Source organism: Haplochromis burtoni, unplaced genomic scaffold (assembly GCF_018398535.1).
Source record: "Haplochromis burtoni strain Fernald_Lab_line unplaced genomic scaffold, NCSU_Asbu1 Contig_938, whole genome shotgun sequence".
NCBI classification, from domain to species: Eukaryota; Metazoa; Chordata; class Actinopteri; order Cichliformes; family Cichlidae; genus Haplochromis; species Haplochromis burtoni.
Window position 1 is genome coordinate 43,029 of NW_024583299.1, and position 24,554 is coordinate 67,582.

Below are 24,554 nucleotides of genomic sequence, written 5' to 3' on the forward strand. Positions count from 1 at the left end.
TCACAGGTGCCACAAATATAAACTCCTCCAGGCCACCGGGGGCACTGCAGGAAGTCAAACAGATTCTTTGATTTCTGTTTTAACCCCAATTTCCCCCACTATAGAGGCTTTTATTTTGTAGGAATCAGGTTGCTATTTAAAGGAATATCAGTAGAGTTTTTGTTTTCAATCATCATTTAAATGAAACTGAGAATTTCTGGCACCGACAGGCTTCCGTAGACACATGACAAAAGCACAAATTGACCAGGGGAGGGGGGGGAAAAAAAAAAAAAAAAAAAAAAAAAAAAAAAAAAAATCACAAATCTATAAACGCAAAAAAAAAAAACTAATAACAAAACAATACTCAATATTTCAGAAAAAAACAAACATGACAGCAAAAAAACAAAACTGGTACATTCTAGGTGTGAGTTGAGAAGAAGCCCCGCCCCCAACCCACAGGCGCAGTCCTAGTGTTCGAGGGGGCAGAGGTGAATCTGGGTCAAAGGTCAAACCTCAGTCTGCAGCTCCACAACAAATCAATCAGCTGACTAAACAACAGGAAATCAATGATTAGTACAGACTTCAAAATAAAAGTCTTAGTGAAAAGACTGTGTGCCCGGTGTCACACTCACAACCGTGGAGTGAGAGACTGAGGGCGAGCGAGGCACTGTCTGTGTGTGTCTCTTCAAAATAAAAGCTCCTGTTCATGAAAAAAGGCAAATACATCCGGTAAAGTTTTGCTTTTAAAATCTATTTTTCTGCTCTGAGACACACACACACACACACACACACACACACACACACACACACACACACACACACACACACACACGAGACGTGGTTTTGAATGTTGATTGTTCAGAATTCAACTGAACCTTTAATTGTCCACATACTTTTGCTCATACTGTATAAACTCTATATGCAGACTCAGAATCAAAGACGCCATATGGACATAAATATGCGGACACCTTCGTGGAGAACCAACCAGTCAAAAGTATTTCTTTTCCAAATTCACAGAAACGTCAAACTTCGGTTTAGGCTGTCCACATACGGATGGACATTATCTGATGATTGATTGATAATCAGCTGATCAGAACTCTATTGGCCTCATTCACCAATATTTGCGTGGAAACGTTCTTAAACGGCGCCATATTACAGCTGGATTCACATGCGTACCGGCCGTTAATCCGTTAACCAGCCCTGCGCAATTGCAATATAATTAGCATACTATCCACATATGGCCCCGCCCCCATTTCTCTATCCAAGGACACACGCTTACGTGTCTGAGGCGAAGAAAAAGAAACTTGAATAATAGTGTCCGAGGAGGCCAGAAGAGGCGGAGCTTTCCACAGTGTTTCCACGGGAGCGACCACGGTTCAAACGTAAACAAACCAAGTGACGGTCAGGCTAATGGGGGTGCTGAATATGTGACGTGGACGCTGCAGCGTTCTCTGACCGCGCGTACGGATTCAGGTACGAAAACAGAAATCACAGATTTGTGTGGACGCATTGTTAGTGAATGACGCCCGCACGCACGCACGCACGCACGCGGTTTGCCAAGTGTTACGATTGACGTGTCCACATACTTCTGGCCATGTCTCCTCTCTGCTACATCATCACCACTCTTGACACGTCATCAGACCAAAAGTATGTGGACAGTGATTCGTGTCTCACGCACACACCCGGGTCAGGCGGCGAGCTCGGCATACGGTAGAGTATGGCTATATCCTGGATGGGTGTGACCTCTGACCTCAGCATCAGGTCAGCGGAGCACAGTGCGGGGCGAGCAAGCATCAGTCCAGCAGTGTGCCTTGCTCCTGGGCGCGGGTCAGGCTGTCTTTCCGGTGCAGGTGGTGCACTCCCATCCTCTTCGGGCTCTTCTGGGGCCGATGCAGCGCGATGGCGCCAAGGGCGGGGTCCAAGTCCATTAGACGGGTTGAGATGACGGGCAGTTCGTGGGGCAGGATGTCTCTCTCCTCCCCTGAGCTCTCGCCCTCCTCCTCCAGCTCCCTGCGGGCGTCGCCGGGGCTGGTCACCACGGTGACTGCAGTGTCCCCGCTCCCACCGTCATCATCCAGGTTCATCAGCAGCTGCTCTCCCTCCTCCTCCTCCGAACAGTCCCTGCCGCCGTAACAGCCCCGCCTCCCCACCCGCTGCTCGGTGTCGGTGTCTGTGTCGAGGCTAGAGCCGCGGCTCGGTGTCCAGCTGCGTGCCGACGAGCCCTCCTCGCCATCAGAGTACGCCGCCCTGTGCCGGTCTGAGGAGGAGGCCACTCCCACCGGCACCTGCCTCCTCCTCTGCAGCTCCTGAGCCGTCTGGCTACTGAAGGACGTGCGGTGCAGCAGCGTGCCGTCGCTGGACGGCGCCATCTTCTCCACAAACATCCGCTGCCAGTTGGCGAGCAGGTCTTCCTCAGAGCTGCCAGAGCTCGCGAGGACACTGGGTGCCTGAGTGGGAGGGGTTAAAAACAACATCATCATCATCATCATCAGCTCGCATCTGAGATTTAACTGGTGTGATGGTGGGTGAGGCTTCAGTTACCTGAGGCGGGCTGCTGAATGGGCTGGACTGGCTGGACAGCGGCTCGCTGGGGGCGTCTCTCTGTGATGGTGGCGTGCGCTGTTGGGCTCCAGAGGAGGAGGAGGGGGCGGGGCTGCCAGGGGCCAACCGCTCGTCGTCATTCTGCACGAGGCTCAGCGAGATGGCCTGCCTCGTGGCGTATGTGCAGTTGGGCAGCGGCGAGTTTTTCGGGATCTTCACTTTGTCGTCCGACGAGAACTCGATGACCTTGCGCCCGGGGTAGAGAGGGTGGGGTGGAGGTGGTGCTGGGTACGGGTTCAGCTTCTCGAAAGATGGAGCTCCACCTGCCTCTTCATCCAAGCTGCTTTGACTGCGACACGAGCCGTTCTGATGCGACGTCTCCTGACCGGCACAGTTCTCCCGGCCTCGCCCCTCGGACCCCCCGGGGCCCGTCATGTCCACGTGCACGAAGACGTCTTCGGCGACGGGCCGGCCACAGCTGCTGGACTGGGCAGAGTTCAGGACCAGCGGCTCGGGTTTCTCTAGGACACGGGCGATGACCGAGGTCGGCACGACGTCAGCGGGCGTCAAACTGAGCGTGTCTGGGTCCTGAGAGCCGGGGGCGGGGCCTCGCTCTGGGAGACTGCTCTTCATGTGTTTGTTCAGCATGTCCTGAAGCTCTGAGGGCAGCTGCACACACACACACACACACACACACACACACACACACACACACACACACACGTACACGTTTAATTCCCGTTCTTTCGGCACTCAGCTCCACAGACAGGGTCACAAACTAAAGTCTTCATCAGCCAATAAACTGTAGGTCTAAAACAGGAAGTTACAGAACCTGCAGTACCTCTAACAACCAGCAGAGGCAGCAGTGAGTCAGTCCCCCGTGTTACAACATCACAGCAGAAATGAACGTGTTTACGGCCGAACACACAAACTGGTCTCTACGGTAACACCTCTATCACGAGATGCAGATGACACAGTTTTATATATCAAAGAAAAGTCAGAGACAAATGTAACACCTGTCCATGGGGAGGATGCTTTTAACTCACTTGTCTAAACTGTATTGAGGTTTAAGGTTTCCATTATTAGGGGCGTGGCCTCTTGCTGCTAATGGTCTGCTAGGCTTCACCTGAACTGGAGCTCTTTGATACCTACGGCCAGATAACCACGCCTCTCTCCCAAATATGTTACTTCCTGTTCCAGAAATCCAGCGCAGAGCTGAAGTCATATGCAGTGGTTGTCATGGTGACCCATTTCAAAGTCAGTAGTCCTCACACACACACACACACACACACACACACTCTCTCTCCTGGAAATATCCGTGTGTGTCTCTAAACTAATGGGTCTGATGCAGGCAGCAGATCGATCCCACTCTCACGCTTTAATGGCATTAGCGCGTGTGCCAGTTTCCTCCATTAAAGCGTTATACTGGAGATTCATTCGCCCGATTCCTGCTGACCAGTGGAAAACTCCTTGCCATCTGCAGCGGCGAGGACCTTCCAGTGACGTCAGCTCTGACGTTCAGTACTGACACTCTGCCTGTCAGCTGGAGCAAGAAACTACCACAGTTGGAGCAGAGTGAGAGGCAGATGTGACCTTTGAACCCGGAGACACTGCTGAGCTACACTGCCCTGATAACTACAGGTAGGCCCGCCCTCAGCTGCTTCCTGCGGTGCTGTGACGCCACAGGGACTAAAATCCTCCCAAATTAACTTCACGTTTGTTTCACTCAGATCTCAAAACAATCAGGAAACAGTTTACTAGGGTCAGAGGTCAGCTGAGCAGGAGGTTCATTTTCTCAGAGTCGCCCCCTGCTGGACGTTTGAGAGACTGCAGATTCAGAGAATTTTCCACTCGTAATAATAAAAGTTACTCACATCAGCAAATTTGTGGTTCCTGAAGTGCGACTTGTTGCACTTGAGCAGCTGAACGGCCAAATTACAGTCCTGCCTGTAGCGCTCCTGCAGACAGAAGAGAGCATCAGTCAGAGCACGCTCACAGGAAACAGACACCATTAAACAAAATAAAAGCCCATCCTGCAGAACAATGGTTTTACAGAGACCACCTGACTGACAGCAAGTCTTGTCAGTCAGGAAGTTATCACACAGTAGTTTTTACTTCCTGTCGTCTCACTGTGAAACACCTGACACTTTGAACTTTGACCTGGAAGCTGAACATTTTTACACAAGTGACTGTTTGTTCTCACGTTGAGCTCCTCCAGATGGTCGATGGTGTTTTTAGCCTCCAGCAGTTTGTTGGTGAGCTGCACGATCTCCTGGTCCATCGTCTTCTTGTCCCTCTCCACCTTCCGCAGCTGTGGGCGGGGCAAAGACAAAGCATTAGCGTACCAGCCATCAGTCACAGTAAAGCAGCCAATCAGGAGCCTGAGGCAACAGCAGGTGGGCCTTCAGCGGAAACCTACATTCAGATCATGTGGGAAAAAACTGAATCGCACATTTTTCCGTGTGGGCAACATGTTTGTAGTTTTCTGTGCAGCTCAGCTTCTCCTGTCAGCTTTTCAAACTAGTCCTCCTTCAGCCAGCGCTGTGAAGTTAAGCTAGTTTTCCCAGATCATTTGAATGCTGCATTAAGCCAGCAGCTCTTACAGATGCATTATGGGAAGCAGTGGCGTGTGCTAGGAGATCAATAAGATCGATAAGATCCCGATCAAAGCGCTGAAGCTGGAAAACAAGCTCGATGTTCAGCTTTTACTCTGCAAGCACGTCTCAAACGTGAGCATCAGTTTTCTGCTCATCGTCAGATCAGGACCTTCGTCCGCAGCTAGAGGAACGCATTCTGCACGCGTGCAGCACCACGGAGAATGTAATGGACAAGCTCCGCCCGCTGCAGGTGGAAATGAGCACCATTTGTTACCGACCAACAGGTGTGCTGTTCACAGCAGCTCTGGAATAAAAATAAAATAATCGCTATTTTTTTTATATTTTTATGTCAAAATAATCTGAGAAAAGTTCTGATTTCCAGAAACATTTTATATCAAAATATGTTTTTTAAAAAGCTGCAAGAAACACAAATATTTAGTCTTAAATCAACATTTTAACAAAGTCTGATTCTAAAAATACAAACGACATTTTTATCCAACAAACAGAAAAGTCGGGATTTAAAATTAAGATTTGATATTTCTCCAAAAGAGGAAAAACAAAATTGAGAAAATATTCCTGGAGAAAAGTATTTTTGATGGGAATGATTTTCCTCACTATCGTGAATGTTTGGTAATATCGGACACGTTTTTATCGTCTCTTCCTGAAGACGAACCTTCAGTTCATCCTGATCCGTCAGGCGAGCTCAGAAAACCTAAAAGCTAAAAAAAAACAAACAAAAAAAACAAAACAACAAAAAAAAAAAAAACTGGATCCGCGACCGCCATCGGCGGAGATGGGCGGAGTTTGAACACCAAGCCCAAAAAGTTCAAAACGCAGCGAGCCGAGTCTTTAAGGCGGAGATCAGCCGGATCTTCAGTCCAGCTCGGTCACAGAGAACTTACAGCAACACTAAAGGAGGAACAGGTGGAGGCTGATGGAGGCTGAGCTCACGCCTCTCAAAGCTGCTCAGGTTTCTCCCAGAAAAATCAGTTTAACAGCTAAACGAGAGGACTTGGTGCTCAAACAGGAGGAGGAGGGGGGACAGAGAGGGAGGAGGAAGAAGAACATGAAACGCAACTGCATGAACCCATGTCTGACTGACAGCAGCCTGATGGAGGCGATGAGGATGGAGGTGATGAAGGTGGAGGTGATGAAGATGAGTCAATCCACCAGGGAGCAGCGTGCGAAAAAGGAGAAAGAAAGAAACAGATGAAGAACGACAGTCAGACAAAAACAAGAAGTTTGTCAACCGTTCACCACCTCTAACCCCACCCACCCCAGCTGAGCTCCCACCCAAACTTTCAGAGGTCGCTGGCACCCCCTGTGCCCACTCAGCCAACAGTCATTGCGTGTTCGGCAGCGTGCACACCTGAGCACCAGAAATACAGCAGTTTATGACGCTGCCCATGTCAGAGACCACTTACAGCTAGCTGGCTAACAATTGCCATTGCGGAGAGTAAACGCTACATCACTTTGTGCCTGTAAATTATATCCTAAGGAGTGAAATAAAAACTGACCACAGACACAAACAGGCTCATGTTAGCTGCTCAGCGAAACTGGAAAATAGCCTGTTAGCAATAATTTTAGCAACATAGCTACAGTTAGCCAGCTAGCTGTGAGTCCGCTACACTGCATGAACCTGGGGACAGTTGGCTCACATGCTAGCACGAATAAACTGACACCCAGTATCCAGTCTTTAAGTCTGACGTCATGAGCTGTTTCCGGGTCTAAACTCCGCTTCAGGTCCCAAAGTCAAACGAACACTGCGGCATCACAGAGAGTTAAAAACTGTCTGAATTCTTTCATCTTTAATAAAATGATCAGCGTTGCCGCTTTACCAGGTGTAACAATTAAGTTTATCATCCAGGCATCCATGAAAACAGAATTTATGACATTTAACGGAGTTAGACGTTAGCAGGAAGTTAGCTCCCTAGCTTCTACCTAAACAGGATATAGCATGTTCTGACTGAGAGATTTCTGAAAAAATTCAAACGTACAGCTCTGCTATCACTTCCAACATAAATGAAGACAGGAAACTAAACAGCAGTGACGTTTGTAGGGTTACTGAAGTTGGGCTAGCTGCTATATAATGATGTGCTACGTGACCGCTAGCTACACAGCTATGTTAGCATAACATAAACAGTGAAGCTGGAGGATGAACGCTAACTTCTTTCCACTCTATAAAAGTTAACGTGAGTGTTCTCGGTGGTCAGGAACAAATGCAGTCGCATAGCAGGATGCTGTAAACGGACCAAACTTCAGCCAGGAGAACAACTGAGATAATCCATCCACAATACGAGGTTAGTCATTAATATACTGCTGCATGGGCTGTAGCTACATCATAAGGGTTTAAAACTGAGCAGCTGCAATAAAAACTGAGGCCGACAGTGATCACTGACTGTTTTTAGTGGCTTGTTCAGATTAAACAGAACAAGATACAAAACATTAAAACATGTTAAAAACACAACAGCCTTAATAAACAGAGCAGTTTAGACCCAGGGTTCATATGTCATCATTTAAAAGACCGGACAGCAGCTTCGCTCTAACGTCCTCTCTGAAACGCCCGTGGAGCCACAGCAGCTCATTGTTTCTTTCATTTGGAGTCAGTGGGCGGAGTCATGCTGCTTGACACTCATTTGGCACTGTTAGTGATTGGTTGACTCAATTTCAACACCAATGCCAGCTAGCGTTGTCTGCGCTGCGTGAATAGTCACTGTGACAGTTTTTGAACACGCCGTTCCTGCTGATGACATCACCATAAATGCACACACTCAGTAACATAACACACCCCTGCACTGCCCAATAACCCAAGGTCACTGCACATGCTCAGTGGATTTGTAAAAAAACTGAACATTTTGTTTGAACAAACACGTCCAAGCTGTAACCGTGGCTCTCCCACAGGTGATCAATACACTGCCTCAGTGTTTTTATTCAGGTATTGATCAGTTATTGGATGAGCTCGATCAACCCTGTTGCTACGGTGCTCCCGAGTATCCCAAGGTCAAAGGTCAGGTGAGTGAGAGGCAGAGGTTTACCAGAGCGTGAAGTTTCTCCTCCAGATCCTGATTGGCTCTCTGAGACGCTGTGTAACTGTTCTGGAGTCTGCAGGTGGGAGAGAGAGAGAGAGAGAGAGAGAGAGCGCAAGTATGAGTAATGCTCGCCCGACCGTAGACTGCAGCAGTGCGTTCGACCCTTCAATCGCTGCCGCGTCAGACACGGAAACAGAGCGCTGGAGGCGAGGCTCATTGGAGGCCAGAGTGTTGAGCTGGAGCAGATACAGACTCGGCGCTGTGATCAGCGTTTCCCCGCCTGTAGAGACGAGAAACCGCCACGTGGACGGGTTGCGTAAGAGACGACCGGACTCCACGTGTGGCTGTGACGGCGGGCGTTGCTGACAGGTAAGTGAACAAGTACTTTCTGTTCTTCGAGAAACACAGTACACACAGCAGCGTGACGGAGCGCGTGCAGACTCGGGCGCAGGCCGGTCAGCTGATTAACCTTCGATCAGATCAAAGCACACGCGTACGGAAAGGGTCAGCTGATTTTATCGGCGCTGCGAGGATCGCGTTTGTTGGTTAAAGAAAACTCAACCGTGAGCGTAGAGCTGCACGGGACCATTCATCAAAGTACAAGTACTGCAAACATCAAAGTACAAGTACTGCAAGTGTACTTCATGGAAGAGAGTGAGCGGTGCGACTGACACTCTCATCCCTGATGAACTGACTCCACCCACCTGCGGAACTTGTCTCTCATCTTGTCCAGGTCGTCTCGAGTCCGGCTAAGCTCCGCCTCCATGTAGTGGCGGTTGCTGTCAAACTCCGCCTCCATGGCCTCCATCTTGTGGGTGGTGAGAGAGAGGCGGCGCCGCAGGTCCTCATTCTGCTGCTGAAGGATTCTGGGAGGAGACAGGAAGTGATGAAGACAGAGCTTCCTGTTCAGAGACCACATGACCCTGGCTGAACTAAAAGCTGCTTCCTGTTAATAACCGACACTAACGGGACAAACAGCCCACACGTCCTTTAGTTTGAAGCTGCTTGATGACAAATGCTGCCCAGCTTCCTGTTTTAACGGCTAAGCTAACGAGAAGGCGTGACAGACAGGAAGTTACGTTCAAATGGACTCACCTGATCCTGTCCGAGTCCGACAACGCCTCCTGAAACACAACACGACATCATCAGACACACAACAAACTGCACTTTAAACTGTGTGTATGCGTGTCACTCTGGACTCCGCCCTGCGCTCTGCTCTCCGTCTCACTATCACATGATTGGACGGACTGAAGCGGCCACCACACCCTTCGCAGCCGTAGCTCGGCTTGCTGACACGCCGTCACCACACGCACGCAGCTGTATATACCCGCCATTAAAGCGCAACAAGCTGCTGCAGTATGGTGTCGGCACGGAGACAACATCGCAGCGTAACCGCTGAAGAGCCAATCACAAGTTACAAAAATCAAGGGGTGCACGACCAGAGGTCAAAGCGAGGTCAGAGTGCGTCACTGGGAGTTTGGCGTCCTATGTATTGTATGTGGCCCCTGTGTGATGTCATCTTGATGATCAATAACTAATGAGCTCAGTGTGAACCGCTAAGACCAGTCTGCTACCCTGGACTGGTGACCTTTGACCCGCAGCAGGAAAAGAACAACAGGAAACGGTTGGGGGCGGGGTAAAGGTGGAGTGGACCTACCTTGATGTGTGACAGCAGTGACAGATTAGAGAGAGGACGTTTGTCCACCTTAACTCCTCTTTTCACCTGCCGTTTAGTCCCCGCCCACTCTCTGTACCCTTGCTGCTGCTTCGCGGTCTCCCGCACCGCCCCCTCCTCCTGCGTGCCTCCGGGCCGCTGCAGCGCTGCCACCCAGTCGTCCCAGCGTCGAGTCCGGTCTGCAGAAGACCCCTCCACCTGCTGGTTTCTGTAGGCGGGGTGGCGGCGCTGGGAAGCGGGGCCTATATACTCTTTAGAAGCCGACCTGCCGAGCAGTGTTAGGCGGGCGGGGCTAAGGACCCGACAGGTGATCTCATCCAAGAAGTTAGAGAAGCGGACCTTCTCCTGCAGCGCCTGCATCCTCCAGTTCCAGTCAGTCCTGACAGGGGAGGGCGGGGACGAGGACCGCCGCCAGGTCAGCCCCTGCTGCTCTACCCGATCCAGAGAACGGGTCGGAGGGCACCGGCTGGCGCTGCTCCGCCCTCTGCCGTCATTTATCATCTCCACCGACTTTGACTTCCTGATAATGTCATAGGTCTCCACACCCAGTGAAGTCGGCTGCTTCAGGATGCTCCGAGGAGCGCTGGCGGTCCGCGTCCGGCCAGCGGCGTTCGTGCAGTAATTGAGGTGGTGATGTCTTCCTCGAGGGTTGCAGCTCACTGCGTGTTTCGGGGCTGGGCTTCCATGTCCCAGGAAAGCCTGGTTTCCTGTGTTAATGGAGGTCTTGACATTGCGAGGACTCGTGCCGCGCTGAGGTCGCGGCTTTCGGTGAGGAATCATGGCATCGTGACCGGATGCAGTCATCCCCGCCAACGCGGTTTTCGCTGAGCTGGGTTGGTGGATATGTCCTCTGAAGAGCGGCGGCGGGGTGCAGAGCTCCAGGCTGGAAAGGCTGGAAACCTCCAGCTCGCTGTCTGAGAGTGGCGGCGGCAGGGTTGGGACGCCAGGCCTCATCCCATCGCCAGACAGCCGCTGACGGGCAAGGTGCTGCGGGGGGTGTGGAGGTGTCTTTAAAGTGTGTTTGATTACCTGATTGATGTCGGGCTGCGGTGCAGGTGGCGGCGGAGCAGTGGGCAGGGCGTGGCGTGACTCGCGGTGCTGCGGTGGAGCCTTACGGTACGGCTTCCTGGCCGGCGCCGCACTCGCCATCCTAGGCCGTGCTTCCTTCCTGTGTAACTTCGTGTCGGTCTGTCAGTCCTGCCAGGAGAAGACGAGTTAGAGGAGGCACAAAACGACTCGGACGCCCGACAACCACCCACCACAACGCCTCGACCGCAACTAGACTGTTGCAACCGTCGCCCCCTCACCCTCTCTCTGTGTGTGCAGATCGATGCTCGGTCGCCCGTCATCAGCATCAAATACACCCTCACCACTACAGTAAAGTGTGTGTGCATGCGTGTCCGTCCCTCAGGCCTCTCATTGATTGCGTTTGTTTCCAGAACAGGAAGTGCAGCTGCATTGATCTAACACTAATGTTAGCATGTGACAGAGTGGAGCTAACACTGCTAATGTGCTAACAGCTGATGATGATGTCACATGATTACAGCTGCCACAGCGCTCTGCTCTGATTGACTGTGAGCTCACTGGACGTTCAACTGGCATGTGGAGGTCAAAGGTCAAAGCTCTGATTTGTAACGTGTGAATGTACTGTTCAGACTAGAGATGGCACGATACCACTTTTTTATGTCCGATACCGATATCATGAATTTGGATATCTGCCGATACCGATATGAATCCGATATAGTGTTTTTTAATCAACAAAACTGCTTTTTAAATATCTTGCTGCATTTTGTATAAGTTCATACTCAAGTTTAAAACAACAACTACACTAAAGCTATTCTGTTATACCTGTATGCAAAAAAAAATATTTCATAGTTCAGCAATACTGATCAATCTAATAAACTTAAACCTACACCATCCTCCCTATTCTGGTATTTTAAAGAGTACTTAGCATAAATATTAAGCAACCTAACTAATAGGGTTCCAACTCCCAGCAACAACAAAAATAAATAAATAAAAAATAGGGAACCACCCCTCACGCTCCACCTCATGATGCTTAATCGACGTAATCAACCTTAATTTGATGCAGTGTGAAAAAAAATGCACAGAAATCAATTATTTTTCAAGAAATATTAAATAGATTCAACATCTTTCTTCAACAAAATTGCAGACTGCACAGATGGTACCTTCCCAAAGGAAAAAGTACTATAGCTTACTAGGGTATATTAGACTTAATAGTTACTATATACAGTAATGGACTTCTATTCATTTTACATCAAATTAAAACTTTGGGTGTCAGATAATTATTTATTAAAAGCTAGACATTTTAAATGAGAATAAGAAAGAAAAGTATGTCTTTGTGCCCCCTTTTCCCTGTTAATGCCCTATCGGCCCCCCTGGCTAAACTTTGCTAGATCCGCCCCTGCACAGTTACCAGCCGTCAGCTACGTAGAAAAAGATCCTCGAGTAGAAAGTAATATTAAATAAATTCTAACAACAGCTTATCAAGCTTAAACGTGCTGCTGTTGTTCAGCCGCTGGTTTCCTCTTTCTGGTGCAAAGTGGGCCAAAAACAAACAAGAGACGGACTCGCGACAGAAAAGCCGATCAGCTGATCATTAAGCAGTTTCATGATTGAAGTAGCAGCAAGAAGAGGCAGTCGCTCCATATATCGTTTGTTAAGCTTAACGCAGGAATGCTTTACAAACATTCAGAGATGGACTTACACACTTGCTTTACTTCTCTCGGGGATAACTTTGTCGGAGATGAAATGCCGGGTTGCTAGCGAAGCTCCACATGCTATCCAGACCACCGACAGGTCCCGCATGCCACAGCCGCTCTATCACGTGATGCATACTGCTCCGAGTGCTAACATTCTGAGGTGAGTTACGGCGTGTTGCAAGTTTTGTGAGGTGCTTTCGTGATATTTAATGGATCGGATTACATTTTTTATTTTTCTCCGATATCCGATCCAGTAATTTAGGTCAGTATCGGACCGATACCGATACGTAATATCGGATCGGTCCATCTCTAGTTCAGACACGCACCCGCCACTCTCTGCTCCAACTAATGCACATCACATGACCGCGTCCTGCCCTTGGGGAGCCAATGGCAGGCCATTGATCACTGTGCAACTTCCTTTTCTCACACACACACACACACACACACACACACACACACACACAACCTTGTGGGGACATTTCATTGGCATAACCCTTTCCCTAGCCGCTTACCCTAACCATCAAAAATGAATGCCTAACCCTGAGCCTAACCATAACCTAATTGTAACCCTGACACTAAAACCTCATTTTGAGTCTCTAAAATGCCTTCAACCCCATGGGGACCAGGATTTTGGTCCCCGCGAGGGCCGTTTGTCCCCACTATTATAGTATAATAAACTACCAATCTTTGGTCCCCATGAAGATGTTAATACCACCCCCCCCCACACACACACACACACTCTCTGACATTCCCCCTCTGTAAGGACCTCTGACGTCACAGTGAACGTCCTTTAAAGCTTCTCCACACGATGGAAACGCCCTCTGTTCCACCTCACGAACACACGCCTATGTGCACGCTCACATGCACACGCCTGAAGCTTTGTTAATGTTTTATAAATCAGCAATCTTTAAAAGTTCATATTGGATCATTTCACGAAAGACAAATCCCTCCGGACGTCTCTGATGTTGCTGAAATGCTCTGTGAGTGAAGTCAAAGGCAGCGGCATTTAAAATCAGCTGCGTACGCCTGTGAGAAATGGACCACAGCGCCTGAACTGGGAGCTACTGGAAAATGAATGAACTGATTTCAGCGGGAGAACACGCCACATGTGAGGACGCCAACAGGAAACCCGAGTCCTGCCCACTTTCATTTACATGAAGACAGAAGGTTAATCAACAGCAACGCATGGAGGGGTAGTAAAGTCAGGCCACGTGATGTCATATGATGGGGATGGAGACTGTACGAGACACGGCAAGAGGAAGACACTGAAAAGAGGGCAAAGTTCAGCCAACCGACTCAGCCTCTGAGACGGTCACAGATCGGTGTTGAACCTGCTGCTGCTGGTTTGGATCGATCTGACAGCTGCGTGTAAAATGTCACCACTAGAGGTCAGCAGAGAGCAGGCAGCTGAACAGTGAGTGAGGGAGATTTTCCCCATCTTTGAAGGCTGTCAGGTCACCGTTTACCTCAGCTGTCAATGCCGTGTGGGAAGCGTCTGCCTTTGCTTCCCCCTGACACGCCTGTAAAACTCCGACAGGAGTCCGAGGAGCTCACTGCTGAAGACGACAGCTGCTGACGATACACTGAACCTTTCTGGGAGTAGGGCAGCCGTTAGCCTCTGCTAGCTGCTGACTGAAGTGTCTGCGATGCTGCTGGACTCTTAAATAATAATAAACGATGTAACCAAACTGTCTTTGAGAGGGAACGTGGGATTTTTAGGACGCGTGAACCTGACGGCAGGATCTCATGTCTATTCTGCTAATAAGTAATTATAATAAGCACTTAGAACAATTTGGGGAATAAATGAGCACGTTTATGCATTTGTGTGTTAGCGCCATGACGTCAGCACAGGCTTGAGGTGAGGAGGAAGACGAGGACATTTTATTAAGACGACAGCACCGCTGTCTCTTTGCTTCCCGTCTTGGTTTCCTTGGTAAAGGAGAGCCTTCTCCGACATAAGCTACAATATCTCAGATCTAAAGGTGGAGGTATGAATTTAATTGTCCCCCAACAGCATGCAGACACCCACCATTCGTCGTCCACGCCAGGCGTGCTACCTTTTACGTGGTCAGGGAGCGGTCCTTCCCTCCACTGTAATTTATCACAAACTGGCTGCAATTAATTTTAATTCCAACTTTCCAAGGATGTGTCAGTTTGCTGGGAGACGTAATTAGGGGCTGGGGTGGGGCCCTTTCCTCTATTAAATGACCTCACAAACAGTGGACTGCAGATCTGATGACAAGCTGCGGAGTTGAGAGCGGCGATGGCGAGACAGACCTGCAGCATGTTAGAAGGACAAACGCCCCTCAAACGTTTCACCTGCGTGATGACACGACCGACAGCTGAAGAGGAGGAGGAGCTTACTGCGGCTTGCGGAAAGTCTTTCGGTTACATGATCTGGGCGATTAGTCTCTCCCCTTCCTTCTGCTGGCTATTACAGGTGAATGTACATGTGCTACGTGTGTGTGACATCATCATCAGGTCGCCGGTGTCTGTACCTGAAGGATGAGCAAGTCCCGAGAGGAGGTCATCCACAAGACGATCCTGCCTGAAACAGAGAGCAGCTGTTAGACAGGAAGTGCGGCCGTGACCCAGCGAGCCAATGATGTGAGCTCGTCAGACTGATCCAGGCCAGAGCAGCTTAGCACGAGTGATGCTCAGAATAATCCTCCTGTAGCTGATCCTGGCTGCGGGTTCGGGTCAGATTTCACCCTTTCCACATGAAGCTGCAGTTAGCTCGAACGAAGAGCTGAATGTTAGTGCTACCTGCAGCGTCACCATGAAGATGTCACCTGACCAATCAATATGACCGCTTTGGTCATGCAACGGCTGCAGCAGAATCTGAACCCCTCACCAGGAAAGAGCAGAGACCGCAAACACATCCTCACCTTGTATGTCAGCACACACAGATCCTCCTCCTGCCGGCGTGCAACCCTCACGCTGCCTGAAAGTACCTGAAACACAAGATGGAGGAACGGAAACACGAGTCAGCGCCGCCGCCACACAGAGGACACGAGAGGAGGGCCGAGCGCACAACACAGGAAGCAGACTGAGGCCAACAAGGCGCAGGACGAAGAACACACACACGCACACGTGCACACACACACACACGTGCACACACACACGTGCACACCAGTAAAGACCAAAGTGAGAAAAACTTGGCTGAAAATAAAATAAAACGTTTGCAGAGGAGAAACAAATAAAAAATAAAATTTTAATGAAATAAAACAAACATATTTATGAGCAAAAATGTAAATATACACAACACGTTTGTTATTCCCAAAGACTGAACCTGCACAGGTGTGTCAGACAGGTAGGGCTGGGCCATGTCACACCGTTCACAGTAACACCGGTGTAATGTTGGGCAACGATAAGAAAATGAACTATAGAGTATGGGTAAAACGCACATGCGCAGTGCTTTTGTTTACATACGCACATGGCGGAAAAAGCATGGCGGCGACGCAGAATGAGAAGAGCGAAAGCGGATCGTTGAATGAAACCATGAACCTGAACTGGTTTGTAAAAATGCTGCAGCTTCACTGGTGTGGAACTGGTTTAGCTTTCGTCCGTCAGATACACAACAAAGCACTATTTTTGGTAGCGCATGCTAGCGGGCCGTCGTTATTACCGCGTTGTTTGGAAAATACGGCGCACTTAAAATCATCCTTTCAATCATTTTTCTGAAAGTCGACAGAGCCCCTTATAATCCCGTGTCCTTATGTCTGAACTCTGGTTGTGTTTACTGACCTCGAAACGATTTTATGTGCACGGCGCTCGAACATCTGTCAAATGTTTCAGTACGACTTTGCTGAGCTACGAAGCCGCACCGCTTGATGGATTGTCGGAGCATTACGGGTATCGTAGGCGGAGCCTCGCGGAGTGATACGTACTGTGCTTCAACATTATATTACCGTATTGTGTGTGTATAAGCTCTTTAAGTTTTGTGGATATTATACATGGTTATGCTGAGGATGTGTCGGCCAGTTTCCACTGGAAACGCCTTTTGGTTAAACTGTCAGCGAGGAATTTGCACTGTTACATGTTTATATAACTTTAATGCAGATAAAAAACAGCTGCTTGTTTAAGTGGAAATACTCTGATGTTTGTTTTGCACTAACAAAGTTGAGGAGTTGTAAAGTATTTTGTCTCGTGTCGATTATATCGTCAGTTATATCGTTATCACAAATTTTCAAATGTATATCGTGATACATATTTTTGGTCATATCGCCCTGCTCTGTGTACACATGTTCACGTAAACATGAACTGATTTAGCAGGTTGAGCTGCTCATTGACCAATCACAGTGAGGAGTTCAACACCTGAGAGACACACTCGCCCAAACACACAGTGAGCTTAGCTGATCCCGGGTCAGTTCGCAGGCTCTGCAGGCCCACGTCACGGCCGTCTGATTGGGAGGAAGTGCAGCTGACCACCTGCCTCTGACATCACAGCTCACTCATCTACGGCTGAAGGTCAAACTGCAGCAGATGGCATGCTGGGAATCCAGCAGCCGCAGCGCCGTGTCTGCGAGATCACAAAGGCTGGATGGTGCAAACCGCATCTCCCACAATGCACCACAAGGTTCCTGCACCCATCACACATATGTGATCAATACCGTCGAATCGGAGGCAAGGGTCGGTGTCAGGATGACCACCTGCTGCGGGAGTGTGTGTGTGTCAATATACATGCACAGAGGTTTATCTCCACTCAGAGAGGATTATGGGTAGGATGGATCTGTGAGGGCGGAGGTCATGTGACTGCTGTGCCAGTAAATAACAAAGCTGCTCAGAGGGTTAGTGCGACTAAAGAGCAGTACTAGGATTACTGATACTAGCAGTAATACTGCTGATACTCTGAAGGTCGACGCAGTAAAAACGCAGTAAAACTCTGTGACCTTTGACCTCAGATGAAGCTGAGCTGGTGCCGACTGGCGCAGGTTCTGTGATCATGTGACTGCACTTCCTGTGGCATCCAGCAGACAAGCGCGCTCACAGCTGCACTCGAGTTAACTCGAGTTCTGCTCGTTTAATTACCGATGCTCCTCCAATCAGAGTCAACGTGACTCACCAACAGGAGCACCGACGCCATTTCTAGACATCTGATTGGCCAACAGGCACCGACTTCTGCTGACTGACTCTGATCTAACACAGGTTGGGTCTGCTGCATCAGCTGTCATGGCAATGCATCAGGTAAGTAGTGATGCTGCCCCAGAGTTAGCCCTGAACCTAAACCAACGTGGGCGTGGCAGAGGTCACATCACAGCTAACAGCAATGAGTGCATGGCGGCCTGTGACGGTGCTGCGAGATTAGCTTCAAACAAATGGAGGGAACCCCGAGACCCTATAAGGGGTCAAAGGTCACCGAAACTTCCTATGCAGGGATCCTACCCCTGACCTCGGCACCAAGAAGCAGAGGGTGTGTTTGATTTATCACACCGAATGAAATCATCTGAAACCCGAGCGCTCGGCCATCTCACAGCTAACGATGATACCAGAGGCGTCCTATCAGAGCCGAGCAGCAGTCACCTTTCCACCTGACAGCTGATACCAGCTGACTGGTTTGAATGTGACTCACCTCAACATGAAACCGCACGCACGCACGCACACACCTGAGCAGGTGAGCTCTGTGGCTCATGTGTCCTGCGAGCGGCAGAGCATGTCCAATTCTCCTCATGAGACAGCGAGGACAGATGGTGTCTCAGTCAAGTGTGAGCTCCGCCTCCTCCTCTGGTCACTCCAACAACAACACAAATGACGGAGAGTGTCCCTCACTACCTGCAAGAACACACGCCAGAGCCGTAACCTCAGTGTATGAGACCTCACAGCAGGGGGCTCAAAGGGGGGGTGGACAGCTTCACTTCCTGTGTCTCATACTGTAATCAGATTACTGCGAGCCAGACTCCCCCAGAGGTCCCCACAACGGTGCCTTCAGGTGTCTGAGGCACGTTTAAAACTCGCTGAGAACCACCCCGTAGCCTCAGGTGAGCACACACTGAACTGTAAGCCAATCAGCTCGCAGTAACTGTGTAGGAGCAGGAAACCATCATTGTTCTACTTCCTGTTTCCATTCCAGCCGACAAAGAATGTTTTTCTGAGCCTGCAGCGACTCGATGGTGCTGTGTCGACACCTTCCTTCACCATAGCAACGATCAACACGCCACCACAGACTGTACGTCTAAGACGGACACAGCCTCGCTGAATTTCAGCCATTTTAATTTCGGCATTTTTTCTTTCTCCACGTTGCTTTTCGTTTCTAGGAATGACCATATTTGGACAAGATGGTGCAGCAGCAACCAATCAAAATCCCAGAATTTCAGTGTGCACCCAAACAGGAGCTCCGCCTTTATGGATGGTCTGTTAGTACAGTGACCTCCCAGCAGCCGTGTTATTGGTCGGGTGATGTCATTAGAAACGCTCCAAAAGTTACCAACAGCACAAACACGGTGCAGAAGTGAAGCTAGCAGACAGGTAGCAGCTACATCCACCTGTGTCATCATCCACCTGTCAGTCAGAGGCCACGCCCCTCAAACAGGTGATAATAATGAAAACGGGTGAGTTACAGAAACATCCTCCCCCATACCTGTGTTATGAAGAAGGAAATTATCCACAGAGACTAAACATGTTTATTTTAACACAGGTGCCTGTGGAGACTGACTCACTGCTGCTGCGGCTCAGACTAGTCGACTAGTCACCGATTATTTTTGTGATTAGTCGACTAATCAGATCATCATCCATTGGACATAAAACGTACAGCTTATTGCACCAGCAGCATCTGCTCTTATATAAAGCTGTAAGCTAATGATAGTTAAGTGTTTAAGGTGCTAACTAAAAATAAAGACGAGATGATAGTTTATTCAATTTTAATGAAATTTGCAGATTGTTTCGGTGAAGTTTAATAAACTCCTTGCTATCTAAAATATAACAGGACACCGGAGTAAATTCTGGAGCATCTCACACTTCTGATAATCAGCTGTCTGCTTGACGTTTATTCAGCTGTGTAAAAACTATAACTTTAATCTCAGCCAAACCGATTTACTCAGGAACAAATAAAATACTAAAAAAGCCAAAAATAACATTTTTAATTTATCTAAGTGACTCATATATCATGTTTAACCTGAGTAGCGAAAGACGGCGATGGGTTTGAAAACGATTTGCCGGGAGTCCGGTGTTCTCACGGCTCCAGTTAGCCTTGCCCCCGGCTAGCTATCGAGCTAGTGGGTAACAGACGTCTCCGAAAACGTCGGAGCGCTTTTGAAAATATGCGATGTCCTGATAAACTGAGCAGATATTTGAGGTTTACACAGCTACATTCCTGCCTGAAAATATGCTAAACGTTTATTTTGTGACCCAGAAAGATAATAGGAGTAATATTAAAACTAACTAGCTGCCGCCATTGTTGGAAACTGAGCTGGGCTGCGCTATGAATTCTGGGATAGGTTGGGCCACCAAGTATACACCCGACCCATCCTTCAAATCTGGCGCATTTGTCGGAGTCTTCGAATGTGGACAGTCTTCGTCGTGTCGCTGTAACGTAATCGGCCTACAAATGCGGCCAGAGGAGTATGCGGTTCCTGAATTTGGACACAGCTACGATACCGGACACAGCTTCTTCTTCTTCGGGGTTTAACGGCAGCTGGCATCCTTGTACATGCAGTGCTGCCATCTTCTGTTTCAGTCCGTTATTACACTCTTAAATCCTGCTACTTATTCCTGCGTCTTTCAGGATCTTACAAAGCTTCAAACGACGCGTCAACTATTAAACCAGTCGTCGACGATTTTGATAGTTGACGTAATCGTGGCAGCCCTAAGTCACAGACAGCTGTACTGTGTATTACTTGAAGGAGATGTCCTTCAAGTCAAAAGTACAAAGAGCAGAGTTACTGAGCACCAGAGTGAAAATAAAGGTCAGGACATGGTCGTGATGTGTTTGTGCCAAGTTGTTGCTGCACGTGTTTATATGCTTTATATATCAAGAGGCAGGCCGATGTACGGCATCACATCATATTTGATGTCACGTGTTTGCATTGTTGTGGTCGGGGGCAGATCAGGAAGTTGACACATATATTTCGGCGTCCATTACTTCTTTTCTGGAAACGTGTTCAAAAACAGGATGCTGGGAATTGATGCAGTGTTACAGTCGTTACTTTATATGCCGGTCATACGCTCGGATAATGGAATACATGAGAAACTGATACATCTATTAGGAATGATGCTACTGATGGCTTCACAGAAGAAACCAGATTCCCTCGGGTTACAAACGGACAAGCCGGCTGAAGGCTGTCTGACGGGTGCTGAGCAACAATAAAAAGTATATCAGAGTAGTTTCCGGTGATGGTACTCCTGATAAAAGAGTAACTATACAAATAAGGAGCACCAATCATATACATGTAAATGTGTATAAAAATGCCTGATTGTAACCAAGAAACACAGCTGGAAGTGTTTGTGTTTACTTTCTGTTTGGGGATGAAAAACGAGCCCATTTAAAGCTCCACCTTAAAACGGTGACACGACATGACTCTATCAGAAACATGCAGCTGATCACAGGTTATGAATTTATTTTACCCCGACAGTCAGTCAGACAAATGTAGTGGAGCCAGTAGAATCTCTCTTCTATATACTTATTCGCACTGTCTGTGTGTTTGTGGCGACCTGAAATGGAAAGACAGCGAAGCTGAACACTGGATGTTTGTCTAAAGGTGCTGCAGTTTCAGCATCATCAGGCGTCTGATGTGTGACACAGGCTGGCGTTCAGCTCCTGACCCTCCGATGTTGTGCACCTCCCTCTCTTCATGTAATCGAGACGTTTCCTGTCATTTCTCATTATTACACAGAACTTCTCTTCTTCCACTGCATGTGTTGTTTTTGCCTCTGCTGAGAGTTTCCATGGTTACTGTCCCCTCAGTATTTAAAATTTAAACATCTCACATATTAATGCAAGAAATGTAACGTTGGTTAGATTATGGGCCTGTCTCAATATGCGTATTGGTGCGTACTTGCGTTCTCGTGATCTGTCGTCAGTCGGAGACCAAGTACTGTTCAAATTCAAAGCATCAAGCTGAGAAAAATTCCCAGATGTGTTCTCGCTCCGCCCGTTTTATCGAGCATGCATCGGTGGTGACTCGTGTGGACTTGGTACAGCTAAATATCCCAGAATGCATTTCGTCCAAAACTCAAACGCGGCAATGGAGGAGCGCGGCTAAAACCTTTAAAGTCTTACTCTTTCTGGGTCACAAAATAAACTTTCAAAATATTTTCAGGTGAGGATGTAGCTGTGTAAACTTCAAATATGTGCTCGATTTATCAAGACACCACATATTTGCAAAAGTGCTCCGATGTTTTCAGAGACGTCTGTGACCAGCTTGATAGCTGACTGGGAGGTCAAGAGTCACTAGAGCCGGCGAGAACAGCGGACTCCCAGCACATCATTTTCAAAGCACCCGCAGTCTTTCACTACTGAGGTTAAACATGATGTATAAGTCTCTTAGATCATCATCATCATTTCAGTGTTTTATTTGTTCCTGAGTAAATCAGTTTGGCTGAGATCAAAGTTAAGCTTCATAACATATTAATCACAGTTAAATTAAGAGGCGACGGCAGTAAAAACTCTGACCTGTGACATCATCGAGTACGCTGGTGTTCCAGTTGTACAATTGACTCGCCGAGAACGCGAGCGCGGACTCGCGTACTTGAGAATTGAGAAAGGGCATACGTTTCCATCACCACAGTGTGATGGACACGCGTCTGTCAGCCAACTGTTCACAAGTTAATGTTGGAGTCGCTCATGTTTTTACTCTTTGTTTATTAGTAATTACTGTATGTTTGTGGGGACTGCTGGGAAGTGTGAATGAAGGACATGTATGTATCTCAGCTGGGGCATGGTCAGAGCTGCTGGCCCTCGCCATTCTCACAGGACCACCACATATCAATAATTTATTAAATAGCATGACCACTGTGAAAAAACATTAAACTTATTTTAAATTGGCTCAAACGAAAAACCGTGACGCGTTTTTGTTGATATTCTGTCTCTGCATTCAAATTAAACTTCCATAAAAACTGGAGACCGTTCATTTCTTCAGAACTCGGCGCCGATGAAATAACTGGAGCCTGTTCAGTCACATCAGACGCCACCGTCAGTCTTTTAGAGAAAAAACCTGATGCGGGACAAATGCGATCGTTGTGGATCAAACAAATCAACAAAGATGAATTTTGATAACCTGATTCAATTCGACACAATAACGTCGAGTGGTGAGCGAAGTATCGCGATAACGTCGTGTTGTGCGGTAACTCCCACCTCTGGCTGTTACATGCTAACTCACTGAAGCCGGTTTGCTTTGTCTTGTAACTGAGCTCAGATCAGTGAAATCAGTGACGTGTTTGAACAGCGGAGACATTTTGGGTTTACCGCCATCGCCGGCTCAGAAGTCTCTGCTGAACTTTTAAAATCAGGATTCATTCTTTTTATCGTTGTCATGTCGTCATAAAGCTCTAATGAAACTTTTGATTGAACATTGACAGGCTTTTATTTTGACATTTCCTGCTGAGCATCAATAAAGTTGCAATTGAAACTGCTGGGGGCCTCGCTGAGGGCCTGGGCCCCCCGTTCTAGGGTCGTCCTGGTCGTCCTGTGATTGGCTACTGGGGGCGCGGCTGTACGCCCTCGGCTCTGTCTGACAGGCACAAACACGACCCCCCTCCCCCCGCGGGCAGGCCGTCAAATCGACGCGAACCGGCCCACCATGGCCCAGTTCCGCGCTCCGCGAGCCGCGCGGCTCGTCATGAAGACCCGCACCAGGGACACCCCCACCCCGCCCGGCGCGAACTTACCTGAGGCCCCGTCCGCGCCGCTCGGTCCCGGGGAGGAGAGGAAACTTTGTCCGAGCTCCGCTCCGCTCCTCCGGAGGAGCAGGAGAGCCAAGGGAGGGGGCTCCGGACCGATCCGAGGCCGGACAGCAGCGCCGAGGTCCGCGCTGGAGCTCCGGGCAGTGGGTCGGGTTGAGGCCGGCTAAGACGCTCCGTCCGCGGAAGGAAATCCGCTCAGAGCCGCTCCAAGAAAGTTGATCCGCTGCCCTGCTTAGCTGTCGCCATCTTTACCCGCGGGGCATGACGGGTAATCCTCAGGAATCCCGGCCCCCCCTCCTCCTTTAAATCCCCCTCACGTCCTGCGTGCTGACGTCACCGTGACGAAGCAGCAGAATGAGAAGCAGGTGACGAGGCTACCTGGAAGGTGATCCGAGTGACTCACGTCACCTTCAGCCACAAACCTGGAGAGGAGGGGCTGAACATCATGACGATGATGAGAGCTCAGGATGAAGGACTGAGCTTTTTCAACGCTGCGGCTGCTCTAACGTGACGTCACAGCGTGAAAACAGCAATTAAACCAGAGAAGAAGAAGTTTCAAGTTGTGCAGAAGTATGTGGACGGTGCTGTTCGTTCATCTACCCTGATGGAGCTCCTCACACCTACAGGAGACTTTCTTTACTTAAGTAGAAGTACAGATACCTGTGTTTAAAAGTACTCCAGTAAAACGTGAAGTAATGAAGAAACTCCTTTACTCAAGTAAAAGTGAAAAAGTACTCTGCTACTAACCATGTTTGTATACAAGTAACTGAACCTTGTGCTTTGTTAGTATTTCAACACAAAAGCACATTCTAATTGTAATGAATGTACTCAGCACGAGTCTGTTGTGTAGGACACCTGCAGTGACAGAGAATGTAAAACCGATTGTGTTGCCTTGATGGTGGAGGGTGACTTCACCTCCACACCTACACAGTAACATGAGCACAGTCAGGGGTCACAGTGGATTCAGCAAGTGGGGATGAACCTCAGCATCATCAACTTACATGTAAACTCATCTCTGCTACACCTGTTGTTACCTGCCTGGGACCATGAGCACCACGGGCACTGTGTGTGACTGTACTCTGAATCCACCACATGTTTATCCTGCATTGAAATACTAAACAGGATTTTCATGGAATACTTGAATAACACAAAGTTAGCATAGCTTTCTTTGTTTTGC

At 48.7% G+C, this 24,554-nt stretch overlaps 1 protein-coding gene across 4 annotated transcripts; it reads right to left on the reverse strand.

The window, feature by feature from the left end:
• Positions 1 to 280: 280 nt before the first annotated feature.
• tjap1 (tight junction associated protein 1 (peripheral)) lies at positions 281 to 23,812 on the reverse strand. Of its 4 annotated transcripts, none has more exons than XM_042216152.1 (12): positions 23,363 to 23,812; positions 15,430 to 15,495; positions 14,906 to 15,089; positions 10,851 to 11,018; positions 9,242 to 9,270; positions 8,851 to 9,012; positions 8,153 to 8,219; positions 6,196 to 6,225; positions 4,724 to 4,831; positions 4,395 to 4,478; positions 2,521 to 3,189; positions 281 to 2,426 (listed from the first exon to the last, which is right to left on the reverse strand). In XM_042216152.1, exons 4-12 carry the CDS (start codon positions 10,968 to 10,970, stop codon positions 1,773 to 1,775), a joined length of 1,923 nt encoding a protein of 640 aa, XP_042072086.1. In that variant the 5' UTR covers positions 10,971 to 11,018; positions 14,906 to 15,089; positions 15,430 to 15,495; positions 23,363 to 23,812; the 3' UTR covers positions 281 to 1,772. The 4 variants fall into 4 exon arrangements, with proteins under 4 accessions (XP_042072086.1, XP_005951396.1, XP_005951397.1 ...); XM_005951334.3 differs by having other exon boundaries at positions 15,040 to 15,089; positions 23,363 to 23,811; XM_005951335.3 differs by lacking the exon at positions 6,196 to 6,225 and having other exon boundaries at positions 15,040 to 15,089; positions 23,363 to 23,804.
• Between the last annotated feature and the right edge of the window lie 742 nt (positions 23,813 to 24,554).